General features: G+C 47.8%; 1 protein-coding gene across 1 annotated transcript; it reads left to right on the top strand.

Moving 5' to 3' along the window:
* The first annotated feature begins 1,792 nt into the window (after positions 1–1,792).
* LOC101070324 (transcriptional repressor scratch 1-like) lies at positions 1,793–9,864 on the top strand. The gene is made up of 2 exons (XM_029845540.1): positions 1,793–2,657; positions 6,472–9,864. Exons 1-2 carry the CDS (start codon positions 2,534–2,536, stop codon positions 7,242–7,244), a joined length of 897 nt encoding a protein of 298 aa, XP_029701400.1. The 5' UTR covers positions 1,793–2,533; the 3' UTR covers positions 7,245–9,864.
* Positions 9,865–17,982: the final 8,118 nt, after the last annotated feature.

Genomic DNA, 17,982 nt, shown 5'->3' on the forward strand with positions numbered 1-17,982 from the left:
TGGAATATTGATTTTCACTGGTGTCTCTGCAGAAAACAATGGCTCCCCATTTAGGTCGGCTATAACGAAGGATCAAAGTCCTCCGTAAACTTTTGTTGGCAGCGTTTTCGGTGGACTCTGCTTCTTCTCGCCTTACTTGGAAACAAAAGCGGGGGACTTCAGATAGTGCTGGTGATGATGTCATTGAGATCTGGAGGCGAGTCACAGCATTCCGGGCATTCCCAATCCTCATCACCACCTTCGTCTTTGCTCAACCGGATGTTTTAAAGCTAATTCCTTTATGATATATGCACATATAGTTGCCCCCGTACAGTAGTATGCTCTAAAACTGAGGCGATGCAGTACTGGAACCCAGCACCAGGGGGCCTGCAGTTACGTCATTCTCTTAAATTTAGAGTGTCTATAAAGTCTGACATTTTTTAAGTCTAGCATTGTCTTCATTGCATTGCTGCTTAATTAAGATAACCTCATTGTAAAACGCTCCAATTAATCTGCACACACACACACACACACACGCACACACACACACACACACACACACACACACACAATCTGCCTCTATCTGAAACATTTATCAATAAAGTCTAAAAATGTAACTCTGAGGACTTTAGTGAATAGAACTTACATAAACACTCACGTCACTGAATTACATCACACAACCGTCATCCTGTCGGTCAGAAAGTGCATGAATGGGGGGAGGGTGCGTGTGCGTGTGCGCGTGCATGTGATTTGCTGTCCGTTGGCTGGAGGGAGACGTCTGTTTGAGTGTGTGAACTGTGTAAAACAGTGCCTCATCATTTGCTCCGTAACTCGAACGCATGGCGACGTTGTGTAACTCTCTTCTCTGTCTCCCTCCACTTCAGTGGCCACGATGACCCTGAAAACACGAGATGATCCGATTCCCTAAACCGAACCTGCAGCTGCGCGTTCACAGTCACAACTATTATCTAAGAAATGTGTTCTGTAATTGCCCACATATCCGTCTACCCTGTGTCTTTTGCTCCGCGGGTTTAATAATGGGTTTAACTACCACCCATGTGGATGTTTCAGGCTAAATTAAATAAATCAGGGTAAGTTGGTGGCCTGTTGTGCTTTAATCAAAGCACTGTTGGATATCGCACCAAACAAAAAGACGGTCCATCCAACAAATACCCCCAAACAAAATCAGCCGTATTAGAAAACGTCAAAGCATGTCAAACACCCCCTGGTGGAAGGCTGCGGGAACACGGGTCCTTCGATTTGATGCTGGGCTTAAAACGGATGGACGATGCTTATGTTTGTTCCAGTTTTCATTTCTGATGGTTGACTTTAAATGGCTCATTTAAATTCCTCATCTGGCCTCCGTGCGGCCATATCGGGGGACTTTGAGGGCGTTTGTCCTCCTCTCTACAGGCTGCAGAGTTTGTCTCTAAATGATGTCATTCGGCATTATTGGCATCCTTTAGTTTGTGCTGTCGTCGTTTGCATCCCGACATTAACGCCAAATTAAACACCGACCACGTGCATCATTCCTACAGAGATGCGCATTAGAAAGTGAGGAACAGACAGTCTGCCTTTTAATTTTATTGCCATAATCAGCGTGAGCGCGCACTTAAAGCTACCTCATTATAATCCCAGCCCGACCATCACCGCGCTGCTGCTCCCACAAGGCGAGATGCTCTTTTTTTTCTTATGATGAATAAAATTAAGCACTTCCTCCCTCTCTCTTCCCCCCCCCCCCCCCCCCCCCCTCCCCACCGCTCTCTCTCGCGCGCGCCCTATAAAGCCGCAACAGCTGATCTCGTGCATCAGAAAAATACGCAGCTGCACGCGCGCCGAGCGGAGAAGAAAAGAGTGAAGGAGACGGAGGGCAGGAGGGAAAGACGAGCAGAAGTGTGTGTTTTTGCCGTTTCCCGAGCCTTTGCCGGAGCAGTGGGGACATTTTGGGCTGGTTCCCCGCGTCGCTCTTCACCTCCGCACCGACGCGTCGGGGATTTTCCTCCGCGGAGTGTTTAGAGACGGACGGAAAGTTCTGGCTCTTCTTCTGTGGTTTTTAAGTGGACGATGCCAGAGGCGAGTCTCGCGCAGGCTGGAGCTGTCCGGTGCTGACGCCACGAGAACGTCGAGAGGCACGCGAAGAGCTGCCGCGGGAGCTGTCCACGCGCTGAAACGCATAATAAATCAGCGTTCTTTTCAAAGCTGAACACCCCCCCTCCCAAAAAAAAAGCCTCCGCGATCGCAGTTATCCGCGTTTGTTTTCGATCCGAATGCTATTTTTGGACGGGTAAGAGCTCCACAGGCGCCCGGAGGAGCCGGAAACACACCGGCGCGTGGTCACTCTGGACGTTTCTCCGACGTTAAAAGCCATGACTCTTTTCTGCTTACGCGGCAGTTTGTTTGCAGGAAGCAAACACATCGTCAGGAGCTGAAACGGAGGCTACACCCGGCTTAGGAAGAACCCCCCCGGCCCGTTAAAGTGACAAAGTGGGTGCGAAGCCAGGAAGGAGAGCCCGCGTTCATTGTTTCCGCGTGCAGGAGCCGCTCACGTGCCATCATGCCTCGCTCGTTCTTGGTGAAGAAAGTGAAACTGGACGATTTTTCGGCCGCGGAGCTGGAGAACTCCTACGGCCAAAGCAGGAGAGAACAACTCAGTCTGCGGTTCCACCACCATGAGAAAGGTTAGTCAGCCGCCTACCCGTGCACGCGTGCACGCACATGCGTACCCCCATAGCATCCAGGATATTTCTTTATGCCGGGATTTAAAGCATTAGTCATGACTGTAGCTGGAGGATAAAGGGAGGAAAAGCCTTTAGGGGTCAAAGCCAGGTCACCGTCCAGGAATACACCACAAATTCTTCAAAAGCTTCTTTTTGGTGCTTTATTTGTAGAGAAATGTCACAGACACAAACGCCGAGATGTTGTGTCAGCTGAACCTCAAATACCAGGTTTCCTGTGTCTCTTATATCCTGATCACCAAACAGTGACGACGCTCTGTGAATTTGCTTCTATACGATGTGCAAAGTGTGAAATCTGATTTGTTTTCCTCACAGGAGCAAACTCTCTGAATAAATTTCCTGTTTCACGCTCAGCCACCATGAAAAGCGCCTCATGAAACACTAAAAAAAAAAGCTCAGTTACTCAGTTACAGTGGCTTTTCCACTCAATTTTCAACCTGAAAAGAATTGAGGTCATGGAGTAAGCCTGTTTTTCATCCAGTGAGCTTTTACAGTTCAATAATGACACGAGATGCTCGCAACAAAGACAAAAATCTCTTTTAAAAAACCCCCCAAAACAGAAGGTTGATGCTAATTTCCAGGAAGCCAAAGAGCTGAGCTCTTTGCTAAATGATTCTCCTGATGAATTATGTCACCTCCAGCACACAGCAGTGAGATTCTCCGCTGTTCTCTCAAGTAAATTATTCAAATCCGGCTGTTTCCAGCAACTCCAGCCTCTCTGAGAGATCAACAATACTGCAGAGCTCCACCGATTCTAAAGGGTTCCCACACACGCTAATCAATAAATACAACACAGAGGAGTCAGAGAGAGTATGTCAAACAACTACTGACATTTCACCATGGCACGAGTTTATGCACGAGCGACACGAGCCCACACAGTCCAGCTGTGCACTGCTGCTCTCTGGGGGTTCCACATCACTGGCATCGTCCCGCGTCTCCGACGGCAACAGCCTTTGATTATTTTTGGAAACCCACGCTTGTGAGATCAAGACCGAACGATTCAGAGCCGTGTAAAAGAAACAGCTTGGAGGTAGAAGGGCCGAGCTGTGTGTCGGGACGGAGCTGCTGGAGCAGCCGGTGCACCAAGGTCAGGTGTGAGTGGTCCCAGGTGGGTGGCGGGGGCCACGCAGCAGTGCGGCAAACACGCAGGGGCCGGCTCCTCTCCCCCCCCCCCGTTATAAATATAACAGGAGTTTGACTTAAGCGACTGCAGCTTGTTGCTCACGTGCACGTGTGCTGACACGCGCGCACAAAGCTGTTACCGGTGGAGGAAGAAACATACTCTCGCTGCTGCGTTTCTGTCAACTCGGCACATTTCCCAGCCTGCACAGCTGAATGCACAGCATCACTCACACACACATTCGCTCTCCCTCTGACACACACACACACACACACACACACACACACAGAGGAAACAGTGACCTACAAGTGTCCAAGCACACAAGTGTGGGTCAGTTACTGCAGGTTTAGATCAAAAATTAAATTCCAGACTCTTTCCTCTCTTAACTTGACTCTGTTGGGGGGTCGAAGGAAAGAAGGATGTCTTGGTTTAGTGGGATGGTTTAATCTTTAATAAGCATTTACAGGTGCTATCAGCTGTAATGCTGCTCAAGTGCTTCGGAACGCCGACTCGACACAGTGAGACAGAGACAGCAGTCAATCAAGTGAGTGACACCTCCGAAAAGGACCAGTTCTTTCAGGATCATTTACAGTTAAAGATTAGCAGCTGTAAAATCAAACATCTGTAAAGTTCTGTTATTTCAATGCCGTCGCCTATCAAGTTCAATTTAACTGGGAAGCTTGGCAATGGGAAGCAGAGCACCCGTCCGCTTACCGAGTGATTTATGGGAGGAATTTCAGGGTGTTAAAATGGACTTTTTTAACTGATTTTGGCTCAGGAAAAGATTTGAGCCTGGGGGAGAGACAAAAATACACAGTGGACAGGAAACACACACCAGAGAACGTGGTAGGCCAGCAAAGGCGTCATCACGCCGAGACGTTGGACTTGATTCTGTATATTTGGGGTTCCATCCACATGAGCAGGGGCTTCATCTCAGTGATGGATCAACTAGTTCCAGCTCTTAGCATGACCCACCGCTCTCTCGATCCACAACTGGAAGTGCCAGGAGACAATTTGCCGCAGCACGTCTGCAGGACCAATGACTAGCAATGAGACGCTGCGTCGCCCTCGTGGTGACAGCTCCCCACGTCCAGGTCTCTGCGCAGAGCAGGTTGACGTCGGCGAGGACACGCTTGGTATTCAGTGTTGATGTTGAACACCAACTTTGGGCCGATGTTGGTGAAGAAGACCTGCGTCTGTCCGGAGATGAAAGCAGGGCACCGAGACGTCTGCTCTCCTCACGGAATATGTTAATCCTAAATTCCAATGGTGTCTCGCCATATGTCCACCTATCAAGTCCAACACTTATGTCTGTAGAACAATAAGAGGAGTCAGAAGTAATCAAACAGGTTTAAATGGCAGCTCCTGTTCCACCAGTATAAGTCTGTACTGGGAAGCTGCAGCGGCCTCAAAACTGGGGACTAAAGCTAATCAGGGTTGAACTCAACCTCTTGGTCATGTTTTAAAAGCATTTACTCATGCTCTATAAAACAAGACACACACATAGATGCCACACACACACACACACGCACGCACACACACACAAACCAGCACCTTGTTCCAGAGTGCAATGATTGAATATTCATGATTCATGACTTTTCTCTCTCTTGTGCTTTCAGTCTTTCTCTGTATCTTAATTCACCTAAACCTCTCAAATCATCATTTAAATAGCACGAACCCCAGACCGTGCACACCCTCTACAGCTCTGTTCTTTTTCCAGCATGATTCTTCCTATTTTGTCTCTTGCAGGGCCTCCTTTCTTCTGTCTGCCCGTCTCCTGTTCTCCTCATAATATCGATCATCTTCTGAGCTTTTCTCAGAACTGCATCATGAAATGATATTACCAGCAACAGGATCTCCTCTGCTGCCTTTGTCTAAATGCTTGCAGAGTGCTAATTGAAATGGAGAGCTATTGATCGGCAGGGATCCGCAGGAGTCCCGGCTGTGGGAGCCGAGCTAGCAGTCTGTGCTCGTGTCAGTCGCTGCTCAGCCTGTTGAGTTCGGAGGCCGGTAATAGAAATAATGAGACAGCTGCCGTCAGAACATGGCAACAAGTCATTCATGGGATTTGTCAGGAGAGGCACAGAAACACGCAGGTTGAGCGGGAGTGTATGAGGCCAGGAGGACGCCTGCACAAATTCGGTGCTCTTGAGCAAAGCACGAGACTCCCTGCTGCTGTAACTGAGACGCTCCGTAGACATTCTGACAGCTCGGGGGGGGCGACGGTGCAGCTGTGCGGTGGAGGAGTAGCACTCGCTACACTTCCCATTATGTAAAAGAAAGATCTCCCTCTACAGGTGTCTCCCACAAAACAACAGACTCTTCTGCCACTTTCAATAGGAGACTCGAGCCGAGCGGCGGTATCGAGCTACGCTAACGTCTCGCCCCGCGTGCGCCTGCCTTCTATCTACTGCGTTAGCTTTCAGCTCTTATGAACGAGCAGTCCGGGACTCTGGGTGGTCCAGGTGAGGAAACCAGAGATGCCAGACTGTAATCAGCAGAGTAGCAGGACACGAGGTGTCCATCAACCCTGGGAAAGGGCTTGGGTTCGCGGCCCATCTAGATATGGTGTGTTTCTGAAGGTGGCTCCTCCGGATCGATCGTTTACCTCTCCTCATTCCTCTCCTCTCTCTTCAGGCTACGTGGGCGATTACTTGAGTCCATCTCCTTACGAGGATGTCGTGGGAAGCGACTCACCCGTCATCTCTAAAGTGCCCTCACCCGGACACCCGTCCATTATCTACAGCCGCATCAATGATTCCTATTCCGGCATCCACGGGGACATCCACGGGGATTCGGACCAACCGGACAGCCCTCGCTCGGAGGCGTCGTCGTCGGCCGGCGGGTACATTAACGGGGACGCGGCCGTCAGCGAGGGCTACACTGTGGACGCCTTTTTTATCATGGACGGGAGGTCGCGGAGGAGAGCCGCGGCGACCCCCAGGGCCGCTCAGAGGCACACCTGCAGCGAGTGCGGGAAAACCTACGCCACGTCCTCCAACCTGAGCCGGCACAAGCAGACGCACCGGAGCCTGGACAGCAAGATGGCCAAGAAGTGCCCCACCTGCGGCAAAGTCTACGTCTCCATGCCCGCCATGGCCATGCACCTGCTGACCCACGACCTCAAGCACAAGTGCGACGTGTGCGGCAAAGCCTTCAGCCGCCCCTGGCTGCTGCAGGGCCACATGCGCTCCCACACGGGCGAGAAGCCCTTCGGGTGCGCGCACTGCGGGAAGGCGTTCGCCGACCGCTCGAACCTGCGCGCCCACATGCAGACGCACTCGGCCTTCAAGCACTACAAGTGTAAACGCTGCGACAAGACGTTTGCGCTCAAGAGCTACCTGAACAAGCACTACGAGTCGGCCTGCTTCAAGGGGGCGTTCTCCCCGATGAGCTCACTGGGGGAGTAGCTCGGGTTCATTCGGCGAAACCTTCTCTCGTGACGAAACGCCCGGTCTGGCGGAGCAGCACCACGGACCTGCCATCAATCTGCAAGAATCCGGAGGCAAAGCAAAAAAAAAAGAAGAAAAAAAAAGCCCGCCGCGGCTCCGCTTCCACTTCCGCTCCCTCAAAAAGCTCTCTGATGCTCCGCTCAGATTGTCACCTGCTTGATGTGATATACGTCCCCATCGGAGGCTTCTTCTAAGTATCCGTGAAGATAAATAAAGCACATCTCGCTCGCCGTTTCTGAAGATGCTTACAGTCGATCTATTTCTGACCACCCCCCCAGCACGCGCTGAAACAGCACAGAAGCACAATCCTCCGGCTCCAATCACACCTTCAGGTCTCTCCGCAAAGTGATTCGACGAATTTCAAACGCTGGTAGCAACAGTCTGGCCTCAGACTGGGTCGACACGGAACCGACCTCTCAGAACAGGGATCTTTTTGCTTCTCTTTCGACAAAATTCCCACGAAACTGTGAAGGGAACGAAGCTGCCGTCGGTAGCCGCAACAAAGCACACCTTTATACTCGGGAACTATTTTTTTAAGTGGATGCAGATGTGGAGGCTGCTGCCATTTTTAGTTGATTAGGAACAATAGAGAGCAAGTAGCGGAATGTGAGGGGCTCGGGGAGGGAAACCGGACTTCCGTGTGGAAGGAATCTCCAGCAGGATCGTCTGACAACAACCCAACAACAACCCAAACCTGACAATACTTGTTTTTTTTACCTGTCAGACATTAAAATGTCTGGATTCTCCTCAAAGGTCAAACCTTTCTCACGAGTCCGACAACATCTACTCTTTTTTTTATTTTGCCAGCAGACCATGTTTAGCTTTGAGACCTGTTTTTATTGTTTTCTATTTATTGCTTTATTTATTATGTCTGTTTTGATTAAGACGTGTAGATTTTGCACTTTATTTGTCGATCTTTTCGTTCTGTTTTTTGCCTTTGTTGCAAATATGCCAAAGCATTTGACACTTTCTGATTGCCGAGTACCTTTTTTACGTTGAGCTGCCACTTTAATGATTAAAAAACAAACAAGCAAACAAAAAAAAATGACTGCATGCAAAAAAAGAACAATAACCTTATAATGGAATCTATGCCAATTTTATGACTCTTTAGGATATTTTGCCAAACCTCCTGAATAACTGGCACACGGAGCAACGTTTTCTGTCTTGGGGCAATATTTTATCCATATCCGAGCAATAATGCATGATTTTGGTTGGAAGAAAATGGACTCATAACTGCCTGTAACACCCAGATTTTCTGTCCAATTATCACTATTGTAGTAACGAAAATGACATTTCAGGGAGTTAGCGACCGCGTCAGTGTTCCACGTGAAGGCTCGGGCGGACCGCTCTGAATTTAGAGGATTTCTCTGACGCTGATGGGTTTTTTTTTTTATTTTAGTTAAAGCTTTTTCCAAGTGTTAAACGTAATTTATAATCTTGTTAACAATAAGCTTTGGAACGGCTGTTTGGGCCTCCGCTCACAGGTGACACGTCTCCTCCACGTGGAGAGCTCGCGGCTGGAGCTGGGACGGGTCTTTTTGTACATGTTTATGCACTGCCTGCCTCCTCTTATATTCTAAATACTGTAGAGTAGAAGGTACGACTGTCGGCCTCTGGTGCTGGAATCCGGACGGACGCGGGGGGGGGGGGGATTGTGGCGCCGCCTTTGATTTGCCCGCGATGACGAAGAAGATCCCTCTAACGAGCTGTTGAGAATCGGCGAGCTCCCCCGCCGTAAACCCGCCGACATAATCCCTTTCTGTCCTCACATCCACACTTCAAGACGCGTCGGTTCACAACAGGCGCCTGAAGATAACAGGAGCTTCTCACCCCCCCTCCGTACAGAGCCGGGCTGTTCTTCCCCCCCCTTACATCTGCTGGTTGTGGGGCTTTTGTCACAATCCGGAGTGTGTTGATGACGCCTGCTGAGGAAGGGAAGCAGATGTGTGGCCGATGTTTCAGCACCAGAGAACAACCAGACACTTAGATTCTACTATCAACTACTGTAGCGACTGTAGCCTCAAGCTAGTTTACCTGTTCTTATATAGAAGCACTTCCTCTTATAAATTGTATCTTACCTTCTGTTTTTTGCTCAAAGATAGTAGCACAATACAAGAGTTTAGATTCAGGTAGACGCCGCTCTGTGTGTAGAAATAACCTCCTCCTCCTCCTCCTCGGGTTTGTTTTTACAACAATGAATCAGAAATGAGGGCAGAGATGCTAAACTAGCACGAATATGGTGAAAAACAACAGGTGGAACGGTTCCCCGGTGGGATTCTGACCAGTTCTCATCACGTTTGTGCCAGCGCATCTTCACCACACCCTGTTTTTTTAAAAATATCAAACTAAAAGTTGACTATTTTGTGGCAAGAGGCCTTGTAAATAACCACAGACGTAACTTTGGAGCCGATCATTTCTACGAATCTGTACAGAGACAGTGATGAGGATGAGGATGAGGATGAGGATGAGAACAGTGGCCATGATGAAGGTGAATTCCTCTTCTGGAGCTTCCAGCTTCCCCCCCAATTTCCTCCCCTGAGGTTTATTTTGTGACCTCCAGTGGCGGTTTGTAACAATGTAAAGCACAAATGAAACACTGGACATTTTATTTCACTTCCTAAATAAAATGAAATAGTTTAAAAACGTGTTTGAATTGTTTTTCTGGGTTTTGAGGGTTTTTTTTCCCACCAAATCATTCACACATCTCCCTCAAAGCTTTTTTATTAGCACCTGAGCCTCAATGTTATTCTAAGTTATTATATTCAGTTATTATATTCAGGGAAACCAGAATTGTACTAGAATCAGTGTGTAATTACCAGATAAGTGTAAAAAACCACCATCTGCTGACGGTCTAAGCGAAGAGTCAGGAAATTCCAAGCATTTTTCCGACGGAGTAACGCATTTTGTTCCGGTTCATCCCGTAGTTTAGACATTTTCCTCGTAAACATTCCAGATTTGACATTTATCTGATTTCCAGCTGATAAAACAGGATGAAGGCAACGGTCAGAGACGGCCGGCATCTCAGCCCAAGGTCGTGTTAGGTGGATCTTTCCCTCCTCGCCCAGCAGATGCGGAGCGCTGACATTCCAGAGGAGTTCACCTTCAGGTGTGAAGGCAGCGTATTGATCCTGTATAGAAAGCTTTAATGATTGGCTGCGAGAGCAAATAAGACACCTTTACTGGGAGCATATTGACCATTCAGCCACTGCAGCGTGAAATCATTTATAAATGTTAAAGGGCTCCTTCCTGGTCCCTGTGCTTTCATTAATGAGTAAATAGTTAATTACTGCTTTATTAAATATTCATTAACATGACTTGCCCCCAGTATATAGAACACTGCAACAGTTTATTGCTTACACCGTCCCTCCCTCGTCCTTTATGTTTTGCCCTGTAGCGACTGTGCAAAGGTCAGAATTGCCAAGCTAGTGCATGTATGAGTGTGTGTGTGTGTGTGTGTGCGTGTGTGTGTGTGTGTGCGTGACTGAGTGACAGTTTAATTGCCTGTGTGAAGAATCATAGATGAACTGGGACGCTGATGTCATGGCGAAGTCTTTAACCTTGACAACAGGAACGCTCACGTGTACGAATGTGGAACATTAAAGGAGGATTCTGATGCTACATCAAAGCATAAAAGACGACAGTGACGCCATGACAGCAGGAGCAGACACCAACAGCTGGGGGGTCCATCATCCCTCCATCATCCATCCATCCGTAATCTATCATCCATCCATCATCCGTAATCTATCATCCATCCATCCATCATCCGTAATCTATCATCCATCCATCATCCATCCATCATCCATCCATCATCTGTAATCTATCATCCATCCATCCTTCATCCATCCCTCATCCATCCATCCATCCATCATCCTTAATCTATCATCCATCCATCATCCATCCATCCATCATCCATCCATCCATTATCCATCCATCATTTATCCATCATCCATCCATCTATCTATCATCCCTCCATCCATCCCTCCCTCCATCCATCCATCCATCCCTCCATCTATCTATCATCCCTCCATCCATCCCTCCCTCCATCCATCCATCCATCCATCCATCTATCTATCATCCCTCCATCCTGTTAACCGCTGCTTATTTGTAATCGAGGTCATGATGGTACTGGAGTCTATTCCAGCAGTCAGGTGAGGTGAGAATCCACCCTGGACAGGTCATCAGTCCATCACAGGACACGCACGCACACACACACACACACACGCACACACACGTACACGTACACACACACACACACACACACACACACCAACCCAAAGAGCAGCATTTCAGCCGCCGTTAAAGCGCCGACATTAACTCACAGATGATAGATTTGTGTAAAATATGGAGATTCAGACGATACATTCCCACACCTGAAAGTGGAGCGGGTTTACGATCTGGTCTTCCAGATTTGACTTCTTCCATGAGGGGATGGAACATGTAGCTGGACTATTTGGGACTGTCTCTGTACCCGGCAACTTTGGCCGAGTGGAGGAGCACATTGATTATAGAGGGTGTGCTGCCAGTACTTTAACTCTAAAGACAAATGACCTTCTATTAAAAGGTGATTGATTTTCACCTATTGTTCCTAAAGAGATTGATTTTCTTAAACTGCCTTTGGTCCACTAATGATACTAATTCTAACATTCACTGGACCTGAAAAAAGGCTTCCTGGCTATTATAACTGTTGTCAGTCCACTACATGTACATGTGTGCACGTATCTGTGTGGCTTTTATTTAGTTTATTATTAACAACATTTAGTTGCTATGCTCATTTGATGCTCATTTAACTGGCGGAGCGACGCTGAAACTCTCGCGCGTAGAAAAGCAACAAATAGCAAATAAGCATGCTAACGCTAACACTCAAAACGGTCGGAGCCATCCCAGATGTTAATTAAATTCCATCAGATTGAACTCCAGCGGGAACACGCGCTGCAACGCATAACTGATTAATTTCCAGAGTGATTAGACAAAATTATACAAATACATAGAAGGCCTAAATACACGGTGGAGAATATTTTATTTATAGTCCTAAAGCTTTTAAATATGCTAATTCCCATTTTCCCATGATGTGTGACCTTTTAGCCATTAGTAGGTGAAGGGTTTTTAAATAGTTGATACTCTTTCCCGTTGTAGGTTTTTTTCTTTAAATCATTTATAGGGTGCGAGGGCTGCAAGACACAACCTACATACTGAGAATCGCTCGGGAGAAGGATTTATCAGATCTTTTATAGCAGTTGAAGTAAAAGAATATTGCTTTTGAAAATTACACCCGCGCGCGCACACACACACACACACACAATTACACAATGGGCTGAATGAGTCTGTTTGGGGGGAAATGATTGCTTCCTTGTCTTCCCCATTTTCCTCCCTCCACTTTTATGACTCATTATCCTGCCTCAAAGCCATCCGTCACTGACGAGGATCCTCACGTGCGCCAGGTCCCCCACAGTTAAAAAGTGAAAGCTCATTCACACTAAAGTGGGTTTTACACTAGGTGCACTGAGGTGATTTGTCTCATATTTATTCATTTCCGACAACAAGCGTGCGCTTAAAAGAGTGAAAAAATTGCGCTCCCTGCGTGACGTGGCCAATCTATCATGATGAGGAGCTTTGACTGAGGTTCAGGGGCAGACTCGCAGATAAACGCGCTATATTGGAAATCTGCTTTCACACATCAGAGTCAGCCGACAGACAGTTCCTTCTTAATAAAGCCAACAGCGTCGGATGGAGGACAACATTGATGTAACACAGCTTTGGAGGCAAAATAGGACCCTTGATGTATCTGCCATCCGCCCATGTGAGCAACGTACACCAATTTTACGATTTCGGGGGTAAAACCATTGAGTTTATTGCACCATTTGCTCCATTTTGTGTAGGAGCTGTAGACGCTGAGGCTACCTGTATGTAGAATCACCATTTGTTTGGAGCAATATGGATGTTTATGCCTGGTAATTTCACAGCGTAGTTAAAGAGCCTCGGAGGGCGAGTGACTTCCAGAGCACGTGCTTGTTTGTGTGTGCAAACGGATGAATATTTATATAAGCTTAGAGTGTAATATCATGGTTCACCAATCTGATAGGGAATAAAGAGTATGTTCACACACACACACACACACACACACACACGCACACACACACACACACACACAGATACGCAAACACATGAACACCTGCAGCGGAAAGGCTGCAGAGAGCACAATGAACACATTAAATTTCTCCCTCAGACGAACGGTGGGTAATTAAGTAGCATTTTAAGAAATGCAGCCGCAGAAGGACACATTTACAGTAGCAGCAGAAATGTGACAAAAAGGGAAAAGGGAGCGAAGAAATGTGGCTTCATCAACTACGCGTGTGAGATGAAGATAACGGAAGGTTCTGATCGGGCCTCCCAACACCGGCTCACACTCGTTTGCAACCACACACTTGCCTGTATTAACGAAGCGCGTCCCCGACTCCAGATGTGTGTTTAATGAGTACTGATGTGCTTGTGAAGGAAGCCATGAAGCCAGGGTTCAGGAAGGTTGCTAGTTCAACCGCTGAATGGGCTCACGTCTGCTGTATATAACCAACCACTGGTATATAACCAACCACTGGTATATAACCAACCATTGGTATATAACCAACGGCTGGTATATAACCACCCACTGGTATATAACCAACCACTGGTATATAACCAACGGCTGGTATATAACCAACCACTAGTATATAACCAACGGCTGGTATATAACCAATGGCTGGTATATAACCAACCACTGGTATATAACCAACGGCTGGTATATAACCAACGGCTGGTATATAACCAACCACTGGTATATAACCAACGGCTGATATATAACCAACCACTGGTATATAACCAACGGCTGGTATATAACCAGCGGCTGGTATATAACCAACCACTAGTATATAACCAACGGCTGGTATATAACCAACCACTGGTATATAACCAACGGCTGGTATATAACCAACCACTGGTATATAACCAACGGCTGGTATATAACCAACGGCTGGTCTATAACCAACCACTGGTATATAACCAACGGCTGGTATATAACCAACCACTGGTATATAACCAACGGCTGGTATATAACCAACGGCTGGTATATAACCAATAGCTGGTATATAACCAACCACTGGTATATAACCAACGGCTGGTATATAACCAACCACTGGTATATAACCAACGGCTGGTATATAACCAACCACTGGTATATAACCAATGGCTGGTATATAACCAACCACTGGTATATAACCAACGGCTGGTATATAACCAACCACTAGTATATAACCAATCGCTGGTATATAACCAACCACTAGTATATAACCAACTGCTGGTGTATAACCAACGGCTGGTATATAACCAACCACTAGTATATAACCAACGGCTGGTATATAACCAATCGCTGGTATATAACCAACCACTGGTATATAACCAATGGCTGGTATATAACCAACCACTGGTATATAACCAACGGCTGGTATATAACCAACCACTGGTATATAACCAACGGCTGGTATATAACCAACCACTGGTATATAACCAACGGCTGGTATATAACCAACCACTAGTATATAACCAATCGCTGGTATATAACCAACCACTAGTATATAACCAACTGCTGGTGTATAACCAACGGCTGGTATATAACCAACCACTGGTATATAACCAACGGCTGGTATATAACCAACCACTAGTATATAACCAACGGCTGGTATATAACCAACCACTAGTATATAACCAACGGCTGGTATATAACCAACCACTAGTATATAACCAACGGCTGGTATATAACCAATCGCTGGTATATAACCAACCAATGGTATATAACCAATGGCTGGTATATAACCAACCACTGGTATATAACCAACGGCTGGTATATAACCAACGGCTGGTAAATAACCAACAACTGGTATATAACCAATGGCTGGTATATAACCAACAACTGGTATATAACCAACGGCTGGTATATAACCAATAGCTGGTATATAACCAACCACTGGTATATAACCAACAGCTGGTATATAACCAATCGCTGGTATATAACCAACGGCTGGTATATAACCAATCGCTGGTATATAACCAACGGCTGGTATATAACCAATCGCTGGTATACTATAACCAACGGCTGGTATATAACCAACCACTGGTGAGAGGCGCCCGTTTATGCCGGCCGGTTCCGCGTCTCAACCGTTGACTGCGGAGCTTCAGGGACGTTCACCGGTTTGGGTCGTAACCAAAGAACAACGCTCGTCTCCCGGGACCGAAAGACTAGAGGAGGACGAGAGACAAGGAGACAGAGAAGGAAAGAAGAGAAGGAAACAAGAGTCCGGAGAGGCTCCGAAAATCCGAAACTGCAAAATGGTACCGGGAATAAACTCCCATCTGCATCTGGACGATGTTCTGCTCGTTGTCCTCCACCCTCTGATGACAAAAAACATGTTGCACATAGGCGAGCGCATTTGACAAGGACACACACACACACACACACACACGCACACACACACACGCACGCACACACACTCACACACACACACACACACACGCACGCACACACACACAGCCCCAAACATGAATTAAGCTTCACACATGGTGATAGGTCTTTTAAAGGGGTGTTTCACACCTCATCGCATTTCAATTAGAAGGTAAAACATACGCGCGCACACACACACACACACTCACACTCACACACACACACACACACACACACACACACACACACAGAGTCTGACAGTCTGTCTACTGGGTGAAGAAGATTCATTTGGATTCTCATCTCTTACCACTTCCCTCTGCATGTGCCCTTTCTTTTCACTGCTTTTTCTATCTCCCCTCTCTATGTTCTCTCTCTCTCTCTCTCTCTCTCTCTCTCCCCCCCCCGACTTTCTCTCCATATCACAGTGACTGACAGTGGTTTGACCTCGGTGCTTGTCAGGGGACTCTGAATAGAAAAGCCCGTCTTTGAGAACACGTCTGCCGAGGACCAACCCAATCCTGCAGAAGCCTTTGGTCCTGGCTCGTGCTGCACGCTGGAGACCGGATCAGGACGGGGGGACCTTCCATTTCCTGGAGAATGGGCCGTCATGTCTGAATGGAAATGAGTTGCGTGGAGATAAATCAGCTGGATGTTGATGGGACACGTCTCAGGGGAGGTTATGGGCCACTTCCCAGGAACCACCACATGGCTGGCGTGTTGAGTTTGTTCAACAGAACCAGAGAATGATGCTCAGAACATCGCTGGAGGACAAATCAGCAGAGTTCCTGAGCTGAGGTGGGTGTATCTGAGGCCTGGTGAATTAAGCCCACCCAGCCTCTTTCACCACCCTTTACAAATGTTTGGCTGGTTTTTGTGGTCCTAAGTGCGACCCGTGTGCAGTGCGACCCGTGTGCAGCGCGACCCGTGTGCAGCGCGACCCGGGGTTCTGCTGGTTTTCCCTTTTAGGCTGCAACAGTGGCAACGTTTCAAGGTGGGAGAAAGTCTTTAATCTGGGATTTTGCTGCCTTTTATTCTTTTTCTTAACTGTTTCCATTGAGAAAATGTTTCAACTGTAAATCCTGATGTCATTTGCAGCCCCCGAATCATCTGTCGGAGAATACCCCCGGAGTGCATCAAAATACCCCCGGCGTGCATTAAAATACCCCCGGCGTGCATCAAAATACCCCCGGCGTGCATCAAAATACCCCCGGCGTGCATTAAAATACCCCCGGCGTGCATCAAAATACCCCCGGCGTGCATCAAAATACCCCCGGAGTGCATCAAAATACCCCCGGCGTGCATTAAAATACCCCCGGCGTGCATTAAAATACCCCCGGCGTGCATCAAAATACCCCCGGCGTGCATCAAAATACCCCCGGCGTGCATTAAAATACCCCGGCGTACATTAGGATACCCCGGGTGTGCTTTAGGATACCCCGGGTGTTCTTTAGGATACCCCGGGTGTGCTTTAGGATACCCCGGGTGTTCTTTAGGATACCCCGGGTGTGCTTTAGGATACCCCGGGTGTTCTTTAGGATACCCCGGGTGTGCTTTAGGATACCCCGGGTGTTCTTTAGGATACCCCGGGTGTTCTTTAGGATACCTGGGGCTCGGAGGTGATGTCGGCGGTCTCTAAAAGAGCCTCGACCACCGACACAGATGGTCGTGGGTTCGCAGCAGCGAGGTGATCAGTGAAGGACAGAAATGAGCCCGGAAGTGAAGGAAACCCCGTTTTAAAGCACAACCCGACTTTCCCGTCCCAGAACGCGTCTGCTGCGGCGCCGACGGGCCGATGTCACATGACTGACACGCAGGTAGGAGGACTCAGACAGGGTTCATCATGAGGTCAAGTGTGTGCAAGAGTGAGGGTGCGGAAGATGCGCTGGACATAAATGGGATCTTCTCTAATCTGAAGGCGCCTGTCGGCCCGGCGCCTGTCGGCCCGGCGCCGCGGTCCGCCGGCGTGAGACGGGTGTTGATCACACCCAGCGAAATTCATTTCACCCTCTGCTCACTACAGCACGGCGCTGACCTTCCTCCTTCTGCTGGCTTATCTTTAAAGTCCCATCATCCTGTTTCTCCTCCGCTGAGCGACACTCAGGTGCCTCTCGGAACACCTGGAATCCACGTTGTCGCAAAAAAAAAGGAATCCAGGAATCCCAGACAAAAATATGATATAAAACAAGTGCCGCCCACAGAAATGTAGCGTTGGAGGTTTTTTCTTTGGTT

Source organism: Takifugu rubripes, chromosome 12 (assembly GCF_901000725.2).
Source record: "Takifugu rubripes chromosome 12, fTakRub1.2, whole genome shotgun sequence".
Lineage (NCBI taxonomy): Eukaryota > Metazoa > Chordata > Actinopteri > Tetraodontiformes > Tetraodontidae > Takifugu > Takifugu rubripes.